Source organism: Homarus americanus, unplaced genomic scaffold, assembly GCF_018991925.1.
Source record: "Homarus americanus isolate GMGI-L3 unplaced genomic scaffold, GMGI_Hamer_2.0 scaffold32929, whole genome shotgun sequence".
In the NCBI taxonomy this organism is placed as follows: Eukaryota; Metazoa; Arthropoda; class Malacostraca; order Decapoda; family Nephropidae; genus Homarus; species Homarus americanus.
Window position 1 is genome coordinate 9,349,237 of NW_024737097.1, and position 15,963 is coordinate 9,365,199.

The 15,963-nt window shown below is 36.9% G+C and overlaps 1 protein-coding gene across 1 annotated transcript in view; it reads left to right on the top strand.

The window, feature by feature from the left end:
- Window positions 1-15,963, top strand: part of LOC121873108 — a 29,627-nt gene that overhangs the window by 4,322 nt on the left and 9,342 nt on the right. Inside the window, exon 2 of the mRNA XM_042376419.1 lies at window positions 1,564-1,718. Within this exon, the coding sequence (XP_042232353.1) occupies window positions 1,564-1,718 (155 nt within the window). The remainder of the gene's footprint in view (window positions 1-1,563; window positions 1,719-15,963) is intronic.

A 15,963-nucleotide genomic window follows, 5' to 3' on the forward strand; every position in this document is an offset into this window, starting at 1 on the left:
CTTCACAGTCACCATAATACAGTTCAATCTAAATGTTAGTGCTGTCTTCTCACTATAAGAAAAAAAAATAGATAAGAATAATGTACGTACAGCCAATGATGCCGAGCAATAATCGTAGAGCTACGCGATAACAGGGAGATGTGATTGACAAAGAACCAACCACAGGACTGTAGTGTGCGGGTTGGCAATGTAGCGGCGCACGAGTAGATATTATCGTGGTTGACAAGTGCAGTTCCGTGCATATATTACTGTAGAAAGTTAGTAAGGAATAAGTGGCCAGCATGAAGGGGTATAAGTTTCACACAACAGCATCCTCTTTTGTTTTAGTTTGAAGTACTGTATCATATAAGCTTCTGCTCTAACACTACTGGTACAGGTACTTTAATGTTAAGTACCAAGGATATTTCCTATGTTTTCTCTTTGTCAATACAGCATATTCAGATATCAACTTTCCAGACCTGCCAATGTTCATTATGTTACCGTGACAATATTTTTGCTTGATTATAAATATTGATAATAAATTTAACTTTGGCATTATGGTTTGCATTTCTAGTTACCAATGTGTCCTTACTATTTTGTTATGGAATACTGTACAGTATGTGTTAATTTGTAGAAAATGTCAAATACACAGCCTTTCCAGTCAGTTGCATTCCTAACTCTGTTCTGCCTTCTTTTTTTGAAGGGAGGTGGGGGGATGGAGGAGTAGCATTCCCCTAGTATCTAGTGATTCTTTTTAAAGTACAGCTGCTCCTCGACTTACGACAGGGTTAGGGACCCAAATCCAGGTCGTAAGTCAAAAATGCTTATAATAATACATAGAAAATCTAAAATGGGTCTCTTTTTCTTCTCAGCACCACAAAACTCTCACTTTTAAGCTTGCCAGCCATTTTAAAGTGAATTACAAACGAAAATTTTGTCAGTAAACAGCGCAATCACTATCGTTGGGACTCGAAAATACGTAATTTGACAAAATTTTGGTACAACTGAGGCAGTCATATGTCCGGGTGGTCGTAGGTCGAGTATGTCGTAAGTCGAGGAGTAGCTGTAATTTAATTTGAAAACAAAAAAAATTGGCATTGAAATACAGTGCTGTACAGTATGTCTAAGTTATGTTGAGATACTATACACATTGGTAAAGATTTGTATATGAAGGTGAAGCAGTGAGTGAAAATGGAATTCCCACAGATGAGTTTATAGAATGAGCCAAATGAAAGGCTGTGAACCATTCTAGTACAATGGAGACCCCCCCCCCCCTATTTACTTTATCTCAGTATGAGCTAAAGATGGAGTGATAAATTATAGTTCCTTGTGACAGTTAATGCATATGGCATACACCCCACTTGGTTGGGTATGAGTATGGCTGACAGGTATAGTATAGATAAGTAATGTAGACGGTAATTTTATATTTCTGTCCAGCCCTTAGTCACAGTTCTTATTGCCTCTTGGGGACCATATAATTTTTTTTACTATTATTTATTTATTTTTTTTGTTTTATTATCTATCACTCATCAGTCTTCCACTTTTTCTTATAAATTCGGTTTTATATGAATCATCTTGTCACAGCTAACTATGAAATCTTCTTTAGACAGTGGCTACGAAGCCCTCGGCCAGTGTATCAGGCAGTGTGGAGAGACAACGAGGACTTCGACGAGGTGCTCATCTCCCCCTGTATGGTTCAGGACCACATGCCAGATAAAGTGCTCAAGGCTCTAGAGAAGGTAATGAAGGACACTGGTAACTACATGTTCGTACTAGAATTAAAGGGTTGTGATTTTTAATGGGTGGGAAAAAATTATGAATTCATGAGAGAAAATAAAGTACCTGTTTTATTAAAGTCAAATAAAATGTTCAGTATTAGAAAGCATTAGAATTTGATTTGAGATCATAGCATTTTTTTTTTTTTTTTTTGTAAATAAGAGATGAGAAGTCATTCATAGAAAGCATATACTGCATAACTGGAATGTGAGAAATAAGTGAAGAGAATAGTGTGGCAATAACTGATGGATGATGATGGACAGTTGTTGAAAGTGGTGGCAAAATTTGCCGAGTAACAGTTACTCTACCATCTCTCGCTTTTAGAATTGTCATCCATTGTAAGAAATTACTATTAAAAACATGAAGTATTGAAAAGTCTAAACACATCATGAAGACAAAACACTGGGAAAGATTCACAATAACTTAAACATCATATTCATAAATCTGCACAGTGAAAGGTTGAATATTTTATTTCAACACTGCAGTTTACATGGTGACACTTATGAGACTAAGGAAGTCACTGCAACTACAGGAATAGAACTTTCCATCTTTTATTCTGGGTCTGATCAATGAATATGGAGGCAAAAAAAGTAATATCAGCGGTAAATATGATTTGATTGCTTTCGTTGATTAAATCTTATGAATAATTATTAAATTTGATGACATAAGATAATGCATTACCAGTTAAGATTTTTGCTCTTGCCGTGATCACTTAGAAATACTGTATAGCAACATGCAGGATACTAGATCTGATCACTTGTTATTTTTGCCTTATTTACACATAAGAATAACTTCATAGTATTGTAAAAACATGTCAGTGAATGTGATGGTGTAAGTGAATACAAAATGGGAATGATTGCAGCTACAGGCAATGATGTGGATGTAAGAATGTTCGGTGTACATGGTTGCTAGCTCAAGAGTACCTGTTGTACAGGAATGCAAGTGCAAGAGTGCATGATGCATAGGTTTGTTAGTGCAAGAGTGAATAATGCACAGGGCTGTTAATCATGAGTGCATGATGCACAAGACTGCTAGTACAAGAATGCATGATGCACAAGGCTGCTAGTACAAGAGCGCATGATGTATAGATCTTCTAGTTCAAGAGTGCATGATGCACAGAGCTTCTGGCATAAGAGTGCATGATGTACAAGTTTCTGGAGTGCATGATTCATAATGCTTCTAGTATGAATGCATGATTTACATTGCTGCTAGTGTAAGAGTGCATGATGTACATTGCTGCTAGTACATGAGGGCATGATGTACAGTGCTAATAATATCTGAGTGCATGACTTACAGTCTATTGGCGGACACATTGTGTTGGGCTCCCTGGATTGCATTGACATTTTTCACCCTAACAAGTTGCCTTTTTTATTATTTTCCTCTACTGCCGCATTTATGTTCCTGTAGTTGCTTGCTACACACACACACACTTGATGTATTATGTTGGTTGATTATGGATTAAATGTTTTCTCCACCATCTTGTGACAGGGAGCATGTTCATCTTTACAGCCAAATGCTCACTGCAATAATTCGTATTTTTTAAAGAGTAGATTGGCTTGGTTCATGGGGTTGGCATTAGATATGCATAAGAACACTCAAACTACAGTATATGGTCACTGTCTTAGTCATTGGTGAATCAGACTTAAATTAGAATTGCTTTTTGCTTCATATTAGTTGTTTGAGAGTGATACTATCTGGTAAAATAAAAAATTATTAATACAGTTGTTTACGAGTGAATAAATATTTGAAATTAAGTATTGGACTGTATAATTTTTGTTAATATTTCTCTTCACTCAGGCATTTCTATTTTATAATTCTTTACCTTGGTCATGAAAGTGAGTGTGAAGGAATAAGAAAACCAAACATGCACTGGTAATAAGGCAAAATTACAAGACCATGGATGTCAAATGTGGATACAAATACAAAAATACAGTACTGTACTTTTTCTCTGTACTGGACATGCACAGGCTCATGAATGTACCGCAACATGGCCCAGTTAAGGGGAGTGTCTGACTGAAAATACAATGAAAATCAGAAAATTTCGAAAATATTCAGAGAAATTCCTGAGGAAAGCTGTTGCCTATGGCTATCTGCTGACGTATTTTGATTGCATAATTCGTAATATTTATGTAGCTATGCATGATTGTTCTACCCCCCTTCATTTAGAGGGCCCTTCTGTTTATGTAACAAAAGCTGTAGAAAAGAATTTATAATAATATTTTGGTGGAATACCAATCAATTGGTAAATTCAGTATCTGGCACCTTTCTCTGCAAACTAGCAGCAAGATGAGAGTCTGAAGCCTCAGTTACTCATGAAAGAAGCGAGAGTGAGGTTCAACCGTGTCTTGCTTATAGGCCTGTATCTCAAAACGCTTTTCTAACCTTCAAATCCCTAAGGCTCAGCCATTTATGGGCCTATTCTAATAAAATAAATACTAAGTAATAGAATAACATATTGTGCATGGCTGAACATATATATTTTCTTTATATTTAGCTTGGTTTCTTATTTGCTGCTTTATCTTTATAAATATTTGGAGGAGAAAATGGTGAGTTAGGAAAAAAAATCATGCACCCAAAACAAAAGTGATAATCAGAAATATCTATATGACTCGTTCAAGGGGAGTAAATTACCTATACTCTACCTGAATTTCAACGTAATCTAGCGAGAAGTTATGGAGAAGTAGGATTTTGAAAACTGATAAGAATATAAGGGAAAAATTAGGTATCAGGATTAGGGATTAGGCAGAACCGATTCAGGGGTACAGCAACATTGATTGAACAATTATTAATGAATTTCATGCTTCAGCCGGACACTATCCTTAAAAGAATAATTTGTAATAGTTAACATAAAGAACTAGATAGTGAATGAAGACTCGTATAAATGAATACTGTACTACATGTTTTCAGACAAGGATGGTATAAGGTAAAGGGAATTATGAAAGAGTAGAGGAACTGAGGTGGAAAAGTGAAATTTGGTTTACTGCATTTGTTGACTAATATACGATTGGTCCACTGTTTATTTTAAATAGTAGAGATGTAGGTATGCATATTAATGATGGCATTTGCAACAAGAGAGAGATTATATGCAACATAGTGAAGGTACATTTTCCTAGACAGTGAAGAGCATGGTTTTCATAGGAACAAATATTAGGTTTCCAAGATACAGTAATATAAAACAACTGGAACATGCCAGGCAGGCAAAAGAGATACAAGTACTGTATGTTTGTCTTGCAAAAAGAGGATAAATATCTGATGATGAAAATTGTACAGTATTTAGCAAGACCTAGCGTACAAGACATGGGAATAGTTTTACTTGTATTAGTTAGTTAGTTACAATAGAAGTGTATGATGATGACATACCTCAGGATGAATGGAACTGTGAATGAGTTGCTGTTGTCCCTAAAGATGACAATTAATGGAAGAAAACCACCAGCATGTGTCTGTGATTAATTTTATTTTTCTTACAGAGCTATTTTGTGTTGGGTCATTATTGTGATTTTTTTTTTTTTTATTCCTTTGCTTCCATTATTTCCATAGTAGGCCAGGTTTTTTTATGAATTGGTTTATGGGTCCATCATTATTCCAATCACAAATAAGTTATGAATAGATATACACTCAGTCCTCGACCTACGACGGGGTTAGGGACGACCAGGTCGTAAGTCAAAAATGCAAAAATAACCCGCTTTTTCTTCTAAAAACCAGTTTTTGTGATATAGTCCAGAATGCGATGTCTAGCTTTATACCTAGGTATGTTACTGCCTAGCAATAACTCGCCAGGCCAACATACAGGCAATTAAAACATCTAATAATTACTTAATACGTAATATTAGGAGGACACGTCGCTACCTGGCATTTAATTGCAATTCTCAAAACCCTCTCCCACACTCTCCATTACACGCATTGCTACCATCATCTCTTGCCCTTGAGCGAGTAGTAAACAAATGTCAACTCTCGAGGGGTGGAGATGGGTTGGGACATGTCGACTTCGCATTCTGGACTACAGTAGTACCCCGATTTACGCAGTCAATTGAACCCACAGGGTATAGCGGAAAGTGAAAACCGCGTAAAGTGAACAACAGAACATATGGGATTAATTCCAATAGAGACTGGCCAGACCCCCAAACTCCACTTTTCCCGACACAATACCTATGTTGTAGTAAAAATAATATCTAAATTTTATGATGGTATGCTCACACAATTAATATTTAAGAGAAATACAGTCGCCAGGTTAATGTCCATTCAAATAATAGACTCAAATCCCCCCCCCTCCCTCTTCCCAGCTCACTGGCCCCTACCTCTCTGAGAAATGATTGGGTGAAACACTAGATTTTAACGTTTAGTAATAAATAATACCTCAGACTAAAGTTAGGATAATTTAATTGACATTTCCGGATTCCTTGCAGGTCAGGGAATATTTTGAATGTAAACTTCATATATTTTGCACAAAAGATAAAATACTTGCTTTGTGTAAACCAAATTATTACATTAGATCTAAAATTTGTATGTCTAATGCAAAATCCATGATGTTTATACAGTGACCCCTCGTTTAACGAACTCAATCCGTTCCAGAAATTCGTTGGTAATCGAAACCATTGTTTCAATGGGTTTTTGGGTAATTGGTTCCAGCTCACCGAAAATTTCCCAAATTCAACAAAATGGTAGAAAAGTTCACTTACTTTGAGGTGTGTATGTAGAAGGCTCCTGGATGATGATTGATGATGATGATGGGAATTAGAATGGGGGTGGAGGAGAAGGAAGAAGAGAAGGCATTGGGGTGGAAGAGAAGTCACCCCATGGCACCATTTCACCCATAAAATTTTAGTTCTCTTGGTGTATTTCAAGATTATTTTCTTTAAATCAACACTGCACTGCATTATATTTGTCAATATGTAAAATAAATTTCAAAATGACCAATAATTTGTGGAAACACAGAAAAAAGCGTTTAGTTGAAGAGAGTCTCAAGCAAGATGTTACCTCCAGTGAAAACAGAGAGAGACTAACGCCTGTTTGCTGTGTTAGAAGGCTGGATGCAGCGCATTAAACTAGTCACTTTACCTTCAATTATGTTCAATAATTGTTAAAATGACTACAAAATTGAATATTAAACTTTTAAAATTATTGAATAGTATAAACTTCTTGATATTTACTAAAATAGTAAGGAATTTAAGCCCTAGAACGATTAATGTATTGGCAGACTGATACTAAAGCTGGTTGCCCAGTCAGTCTAGCGAAAACATGTTGAGGTCGGTTCGTAAGAAATTCGTTAACCGAATTTTTGTTCGTTAACCGAATTGAAGATCCTTATGGAAGGCAGTTCGTTAACCGAAATTTCGTTAACCGAGGTGTTCGTTAAACAAGGGGTCACTGTATTCAAAATGATCATCATATTGTAAGAATTCCAGCAGTGTAAATTATATTCTGGTCCAGTAATTTGTATGAATTTTATGAGCTAAAACAAATATCTTCAGTTAATAAAAAAAAAAATATTCTTCACGACACTATCTATCAATCAAAGTACCCCAACTCCCCCCTCTTCCAACTGCGCCAGATGGTGGGTCGGTCCCAACCTCCCCCCACCCCCTTCCCTCTCCTACCTCAGACTAAGTTAGGATAATATAATTGACATTACTGGATTCCTTGTAAGACCAGGAATATTTGAATATAAATGTCATATATTTTGACAAAAGATAACATATTTGCTCAGAGTAAACATTAGATCTAAAATTTGTATGTCTAATGCAAAATCTATGATGTTTATATTCAAAATGATCATCAAATTGTAAGAATTCCAGCAATGTAAATTATATTCTGGCGGGTAATTTGTATGAATTTTATGAGCTAAAACATATATCTTCATTAAATAAACAAAGAAATATTCTTACAAGGACACTGTCTTTCAATCAAAATACTCGGCCCTAGCTGGGTCGGTCCCTCCTCCCTCCCCCCACCCCCACCTTCCTCCCTACCAGAGAAGCATGCGTGCGTGTGTGCATGCGTGCACCATAAACATTCAAAGAAATATTGTTCAGCTTGCCAAGCACATTGTAGGATTTGAAGAAGTTGATGAATGTTCAGGAGTCCGGTGGTGAGGTGACATGCCATGACACTAACACAGCACACACATTAACAGGACCACTAAACCATAGTCTTGTAACATTTAATTTATAATTTCTATTTTAAAAATAATTGATACATAATGGCTTGACTTGGCTACTTTTGTGCTTAGACAACTGATCACTGAATAAACCAGGGCTTATGTGGACTCATTATGCACTAGTGAGGTCACGAATCTTTGCATCTGCAACCACAACTGCTGAACAACCTCATAAATTATCACAACCTGTACTCAAATGTACAAAGTTAATTCCTAAAAAAATTATGTCTAGAGCAAACTATGGGATGTTTATACTCAAATTAATCGCTGCCTTGCAAGAATTCCAACAATGCAAGTTATATTCTGCTGAATCAAGTCCGTGACATTTTATAAGCGAAAAACTAAAACTCCCTGCCTTATAATCCTTGAGTACACGTTAATCCCCCCTCCTGGCCATCAACACCCCACCCCCTTCTCCCAGCCAGCAGGGGAGGGCAGATGGTGGTGATAATGATTAATGGGATGAATTTTGTTTTAGTCTTAAAGTTTTCTCTTATAAAATGTCACAGACTTGACTTCTGAATATAACTTGCGTGCAGGAATCCTTGCAAGATAGCAATTAATTTGAGTATAAGCATCTCGGAGTTTACAGGGAATAAAATTTAGTCCTTTAGCATAGTACAAAATAGTACTGTAAATCTCTATTCCAAATCATGGCTTTTTCGGGAAAAGTCTGTATAACAACCCAGTGGTCAGGATATTATTAATACCATTACCCTTCATATGCAGTAAAATATTTATTTTTACCTCATTATTGACTTGTCATTTAAGGATATATTTGAAACATCTCATAGAGAATTTATTCAGTATCATTATTGTATCATATTCTTCTCTCTAATACAAAAAGAAGTTTATGAATGCTGTGAGGAAGGGAGAGGAAGGTCACATTGGAATGTGACTGCTCCGCTGCTCCCCCAAAGGGTCGCCTCACTGATTCTTTGTTTACTGAACTGCCTCATTCATGATACAATATTGTTTAATTGTATTTCATTAATTAGTAAAGATATACTGTAGCATACTGTATGTGGCCAGTTGTCAAATTTCTCTATGTTGTCTATTTCTCTTTGTATGGGCTCACATAAATACGTACATGTAAGAGATCTCACACTCAGGATGGAGGTAAGAAGGGAAACTCACAATGCATTTTCTGTATACATATATTGTATGTACAGTGCAGTGCTAGGGAGTTGCTGTGTGGTGAGGAGCTTGCTGAGAGGTCCTGTTGGGTGAGGGCTTGTTGGGAAGGCTTGTTGGTGAGGCTTGTTGAGGTCCTGTTGGGTGAGAGCTTGTTGAGAGAGCTTGTTGAGAGAGGCTTGTTGGTGAGCTTGTTGGGAAGGTCCTGTTGGGTGAGAGCTTGTTGAGGAGCTTGTTGGTGAGATTTGGTCCTGTTGGGTGAGGAGCTTGTTGAGAGAGAGCTTGTTGGTGAGGAGCTTGTTGAGAGGTCCTGTTGGGTGAGGAGCTTGTTGAAGAGCTTGTTGGTGAGGAGCTTGTTGAGAGGTCCTGTTGGGTGAGGAGCTTGTTGAGAGAGCTTGTGAGGTCTGTTGGGTGAGGAGCTTGTTGAGAGAGCTTGTTGAGAGAGCTTGTTGGTGAGGAGCTTGTTGAGAGGTCCTGTTGGGTGAGCTTGTTGAGAGCTTGTTGGTGAGAGCTTGGAGAGGTCCTGTTGGGTGTGTTGAGGAGCTTGTTGGTGAGGAGCTTGTTGAGAGGTCTTGCTGGTTCTGGAGTGAGTGGGGAATGATCTCCTCCAGGATGGGCGGTATACTTATACAATTTCTCAGGATCAGAGGGATGAGGTTTGCGAAATGAGTGGCGCCAATCACCGCGCGGTTGGGAGTGAGGCCTGGTTTGTTGAACTCGCTGCTGATTGGCTGGTGTCGGGCGACAGTGATCAGTCAGCAGTTGTAGGGGAGAGTATCCACTACAATAAAATATTGTTTATTTGTTTTTCATTAATTAATACAGATACGTTACTGTAATAATGTGTGGTTATTCATACCTGTACCCTTCATATGCAATACAGTACAGTACTATGTATATACCTAGGTAAAAATTAATGTCATTCAAGACATATTCAGGTCATAAGACCCACATATCCCCACCCAACAATGGGTGACCTGACACTGCATCAGGTCAGGTTAGTAACGTGACCCAATAATCTCCCAGCCAACCTCCATCACAAGTGTTAAGACGTGATTACAGCTCTGTATTACAGTCACTTGAGTGAAGTGTCTGCCTATTCTAGGCTAAAGATGACATCTTTTGATGAGTACAATATATACAGTACAGTAGTATACGTTATTATGTTAATAGTATGAACATTATTGTGCAGTGGTGTTTGGGTAAATAAATACAGCTCCTACAAGTTGTAACACAGTTCTATTCATGTTCATATCATATAGATCTTTTGTGTTTTAAACATATATATATATTTAACCAAACTTTTAGATAAAGTATTCAGGATTATTTTGATAAAAAATGGTGTGTAACGAAATTATAACTTATTTTATTGACTCCGATATCAACATTTCTTATGTGTTTTTTTATAAAATAATGGAATTCCCATCACTGTCTCATATCAAAATATTTCGTTTAAGGTTATCTTAGTGGTAACTTCTTGTAGAGAATTTATTAATGATCATTATGGTATCAAATTCATCTCCTATCACAATTAGCCATGCTTGATAAGGAGGACTGACCACGCGACCCTGGACTTCTAACTAAGGGTTGTTACGTAACAACCCTCAGCCCAAATTACTTACGTGGTGCTCACACACACACATAAACATTTCCCACACTGTGGATACCAACACCACACACACACACACACACACACACACACACACACACACACACACACACACACACACACACACACACACACACACACACACACACACACACACACACACACACACACCCAACACCACCCTCACTCTACATCACCCACACCATCACACACCCCAACACCCCAACATCACACACACACCCCCTAACATCACACACAAACATTACACACACACACAAACACCGCAACAACCACACACACACACACATCCTTAAACAACCAAACACACACCCCAACATCACCCCCCCCTCCCATGTACACACACACACACGAACACACACACACACACGCAACAAGGGAATTAAGATAGCAAGCATAACAAGTGAGGGTCTTATTGTATGACGCACATCTGCGTGTGTGTGACTGCGTGGTAGCGAGTTAAATGTCAGCTGTTGAGGAGTGCTTGGCAACACTCATTTCCACTCCATCTCTCTAATCACCCACACCTTTCTGCTTTCTCACTCCATATTTTAAAATGTTACGTAACGTAATGTTAAAGGGATACTTATCACAATTTCACTAAAAATACTTGTGGTTTAGTGTTTATTCAAGACATCTTCAGGTCATGAAACTCACAAGTTACCCAAGCAGCTCATGCTCCTGACACTGGGGATGTGCGGGCATGATGCAAATTCTTGGAACTTCCAGAAAATTTGTTCCCAGGTCTGGAACGGAGAGGTTTGGCGAGATCTTTTTAAAAAAATTCTGGAAAATGCGCCTGATTTGTTCTCGTGCTAGCAATGGAGGATTTTCTCAGAATTTTCAGGTCAAAATCAATTCCGGTTTTTGGAGAGATCTGGGGACCGATGATTTCAGCTAAAGGGAAAATACTGTATTCTTTGAATTTTATATTATAACTGACCTTGTACAAATAATTTATTCTTAATAAAATGTATGAAAAGGAATTTCAAGACGATGCATAACGTGATAACCCAAGTTCCTTATACATGTAGTATTTAGTTAATTTATGCTGTCCTGTGGGTATATGTATTTGGGTGCTTACAGTTTGTGACAGTAGGCCTGCAGTCCACATGAATTATTAAGGATATACTTCAATATATATTAAGTAAATAAGTTGAATACTATACAGTATATGTAATTTGGAGAAAAAATGGATATTTAATTCTTGAGTGTGATTCTGCATTAACAAATACTTCTGTTATTGTTCTTTAAAAAATGACAGTGGAAGCTTTCTGTGATAAGTAGTGTAAACCATTTAAAAAAGAATCTGGCCTCATAGATACTAGATTGTGACATATCGTATTATTAACTTTATACAAAGTACAGGATTGCTTAGTTAATACCACATTTTGCATGATCACATCACCTGCATGTGCTTCCTCCTGAAACAAATGATCCTTCAAGGCTCTATGTACCATATGTAGCTTTACTGTATATACACCTTTATTTGGTATTTATTAGTTTCATATTCTTTTATGTTCAGGTGTTATCCCATTCAAAAGACCCGCCACCCAGGTGTCCGCCCACTAACACAGAGCCCGCCTCACACTCTCTCAAACCAGTCAGGTACGGTGACGTGCCTACATCTCCTCACTCTCGGCCAGTCACAGAGAGTATTTAAACCTGCTTGATTCCTTCTAGTCCAGTGTTAAATTTTCTATCTCCTGCCTGTGTATGATGGTAAACATTTCAGGCATTATTGAATCTGCCTGTATTTTTTTATTATTGATCATAACTGCATGAACATTTTCTGATACAGTCTTCGTACTTTTAATCAGATGAAATTAGTCATTATTTCTTTCAATTTCATAATGATTTTATAATTTTCTTTAACCCTTAGTGTTTCAGTCTGTATTTCATATTCCCTCTCCTCTTAGCATCATGATAGGTGGTGAAATTGCCCACCTCTTGATTAGGTGTTTCTCTATCATCTTGGTGTATGTTTTCGTGCATTGGACTAATATACATTCATCATGTAGGGCCAATATAAAGAGGTTAGTTATTGTGTGTAAACTGCCTTCATCATGGCTATTTAATTTTCTTTTGCTTTTTTCCAGAGACAGGCTAAAGTTCAAACAATAATTTTGTCACACAGAGTAAACTGGGTTACTGTCATAATTATTTTTTTTCACAGCTGCTCTACGTATAACAGATGCCTATCATATCAACTTGACACTCAGGTTGGACACATATTTCAGTTGAAAATAAATGAGATGAATGAAGAGGTAAAGTGGATATGCTCCAGTGTAAATTCCCCACACCATCATACTACTGTTTTTCCCCCAGCATTGGAACTTTATACAAATTTGTATTCCCTATTGGATTATCTGTGCACTACAGGCCATAGAATTTAAAAATGTTTTTATTTTTCAAAGGTTAGTGTGTCCATAGCTATTGCTCTGAAAACCACCAAAATTTTAACCTAAACGTGACTAATACTGATGTAACAAGCAAAGTGATAGATGTTTGGCAATTTTAAAAGTTTTATCTTCTTAGAAAAAGTGGATTTGGGATTTAACAAGCAAATTTTAATCTGCTCTTTTCAAATTTCTGCTAAATACTTTTATGACAGCTTCACTCTTGTACCCTGTATTTTGTTTTACAATTTCACAGCAGGACCAGATTTAAAGTTGTGGGGGCCATGGGCAAACAACTGATGGAGGCCCCTGCCATCCTTTTGCACGGTATTACAGTATGTACAGTATTAATATAAAACAGTTTAAAACATCCATTGTCATAGGAAGACAAATGGTCTTGTGTTTCTTCTTCACAACACTAGCATCACTACCACTTGATGGGCACTTGGAAGCCATTTTGGTAGGTTACAGTACAGTATACGGTATTTACAGCAAAAAACGCTTAAACAAGTCCTTACACTGGTAAGAAGATGCTTGGGGGCCTTGCGTGATGTTCTGCGAGAATGAGAGTAGACAGATGCAACAGACCATTTTCTTGATGCTGGACAAAGTAGTTCATTATGAGAGAGATGATAGATGATAAATCAAGATTTCGAAGGCATTGATGTACTGTACTGTCAAGAAAAAGTCACATTACACTTTCTTTGCCTCATGTTCTGAAAACCCATGACAAAGAATTTGGGTAAAGTTCCCCGTTCAGAGTCGGATCTCAAAGCTGCTATCACTTTACCCTAATTCTACGTCATGGGTTTCATAACATATTGCAAGGGGGGTGTAATGCGACTTTTTCTTTGACTACAGTACTTCTGGGAAACTTGCTTTCAATATATGCAAATTTTTAGACATTGAAAATTTAACTCTTTCATTACACAATTAATTCAATCAGTGGTATGTCCCCATAAAGCCTAAAATGGCTTGACAAAATTTTTATTTATTTTGTGAAAAAGTGCACAAAAAGAAATATAGTTTATATGTTCATATGGTTTAAGAGTTTAACTTATCTAGATTAAGAAAGAAAACAAATTTCATCTATGCGAGATAAGAAGGTAATTTTTAATTAACTCGGGGAATTGCAATCCTGCCTTGCCAGCTAAAAAAGTGCTTTGAAGTCCTTCATATAATGCCCAGTTCCCACTCTGTAAAATTGGGGTAGTGATAGGAGAGTCATGCAGCTATAAAACTTGCTTCTAATCTACCTGATGGCAACAGGGACATCATGTCATCAGGCAATCACAGCTAACTTACACAAATGTGTAAAATGGCCATAAAACAGTGATGACGATGGTGTGTTCGATTTACACTGATAGTACCCTGTACCATTGATAATATACAATTATAGCTCTTAGAGATTTAAAGGAGTTATGACAAATTGCAATAAAAAAGCAGTGATCCCAGAGGCAGATACAGGGGCTCCCTTTTCATCAGAAAATTACAAAGCTTTTTCTTTAATGCAGTATTGTACTCATGCATTTTTGGATAGTAAAATGTAACTTCAGAATATCTCCTAGTATCAAGTGCACATGGCTTCAAAATGGCCTCATTCTGCTTGCCATGTTCCCCCACCCACAACTTCTTGGACCCCTCATTTGATATTCCTGGATCAGCCCCTGGATCCATTTTAATGGGGTGAATGAACTCCAGGTATGGCACTCTTAAATCCATCTGTGGTAGTACTGTAGTAGGCATGAAGACACATTTATGAAAAACCTGAATAATTATATTTTCAGAAATTTTAGGGAGAGAAACCATTGGAACCCAAAGTAAATCAGTTTTGTATTTTGGTACTGTATATTGTAGATTTAATTTTTAAATTTAATAGGAGTGATAAGCAGAAATGTATACAGTACATACAGGTATTAATATTAAATTTGTAATTTTTATTAATCTTAAAAAAATTCTTTTTTTTTTTTTTGGATTAAAACCAGCTGTACCAAAACTAGGTACATAAAAAGATTTGTGGTTTGATTGATTTTTCGATCTTGGCCACATTGTATCATATTTCCTTACTATTTTTCTTTTCAAGCTTATGTCTCCTTGATCATTACTTACAGCCTAGATAAGCTGTTCGAGAAAAGTTAATTTTTTTCCCCTAATATAATGTGGACTAATGGTGGTGCTATCTTTCTCTCCTCTCTGTCATCACTTATCATTGTCATTTGTTTGACTGAAGCTCCAGTGTTGAGCAGAGTCACTGTTGGTGTGGGCCACATGTACTGAAGCTTGTCCATTACCCTTATATTAAAATCCAAGCATGTATACACAGTGTATTTTACCCTTCTCTTCTATTTTTCATTAAAATTGTATCCAACAAGAATTCCAGACAGATGTGATGGGCATCTGTAATAACTAAACCAACTTATACAGAATAGGAAAGTCTCTCATACTTCAGAGCTTTTTCCTGTTATTTCCACAGTATGTATTTTTTCTTACATATTTGTTACCTAAAAACATTTTAAAGGCAAAATGTGTGAAGAATGTTATGCAATTAAGGTATACAAATTGACAGCATTTATTGAACCAGCATATTTAATACCTTGCCTGCATATCATGAATGCAGCATTTATGTACGTGCAATGCATATGTTAATCTCATTATACTCTTATTCTGCTTATGCTGTATGAATTGATGAGAGAGGAGGAGGGGGACTACTATAGCCTTAAATCCAAGTCACCCTCATTTGCATCCCAATAAAGATTTGACTCTGGTTGTGTTGGGGGGATGAGATGCTATCCACCCTCTGGCAATAGTGTATACAAGTAGTACAGTACAGTATAGCTAGATGCATGTAGCATTTAAACAGGTGCACGAGAGCAAAATGTGTGGTAAATAATGAA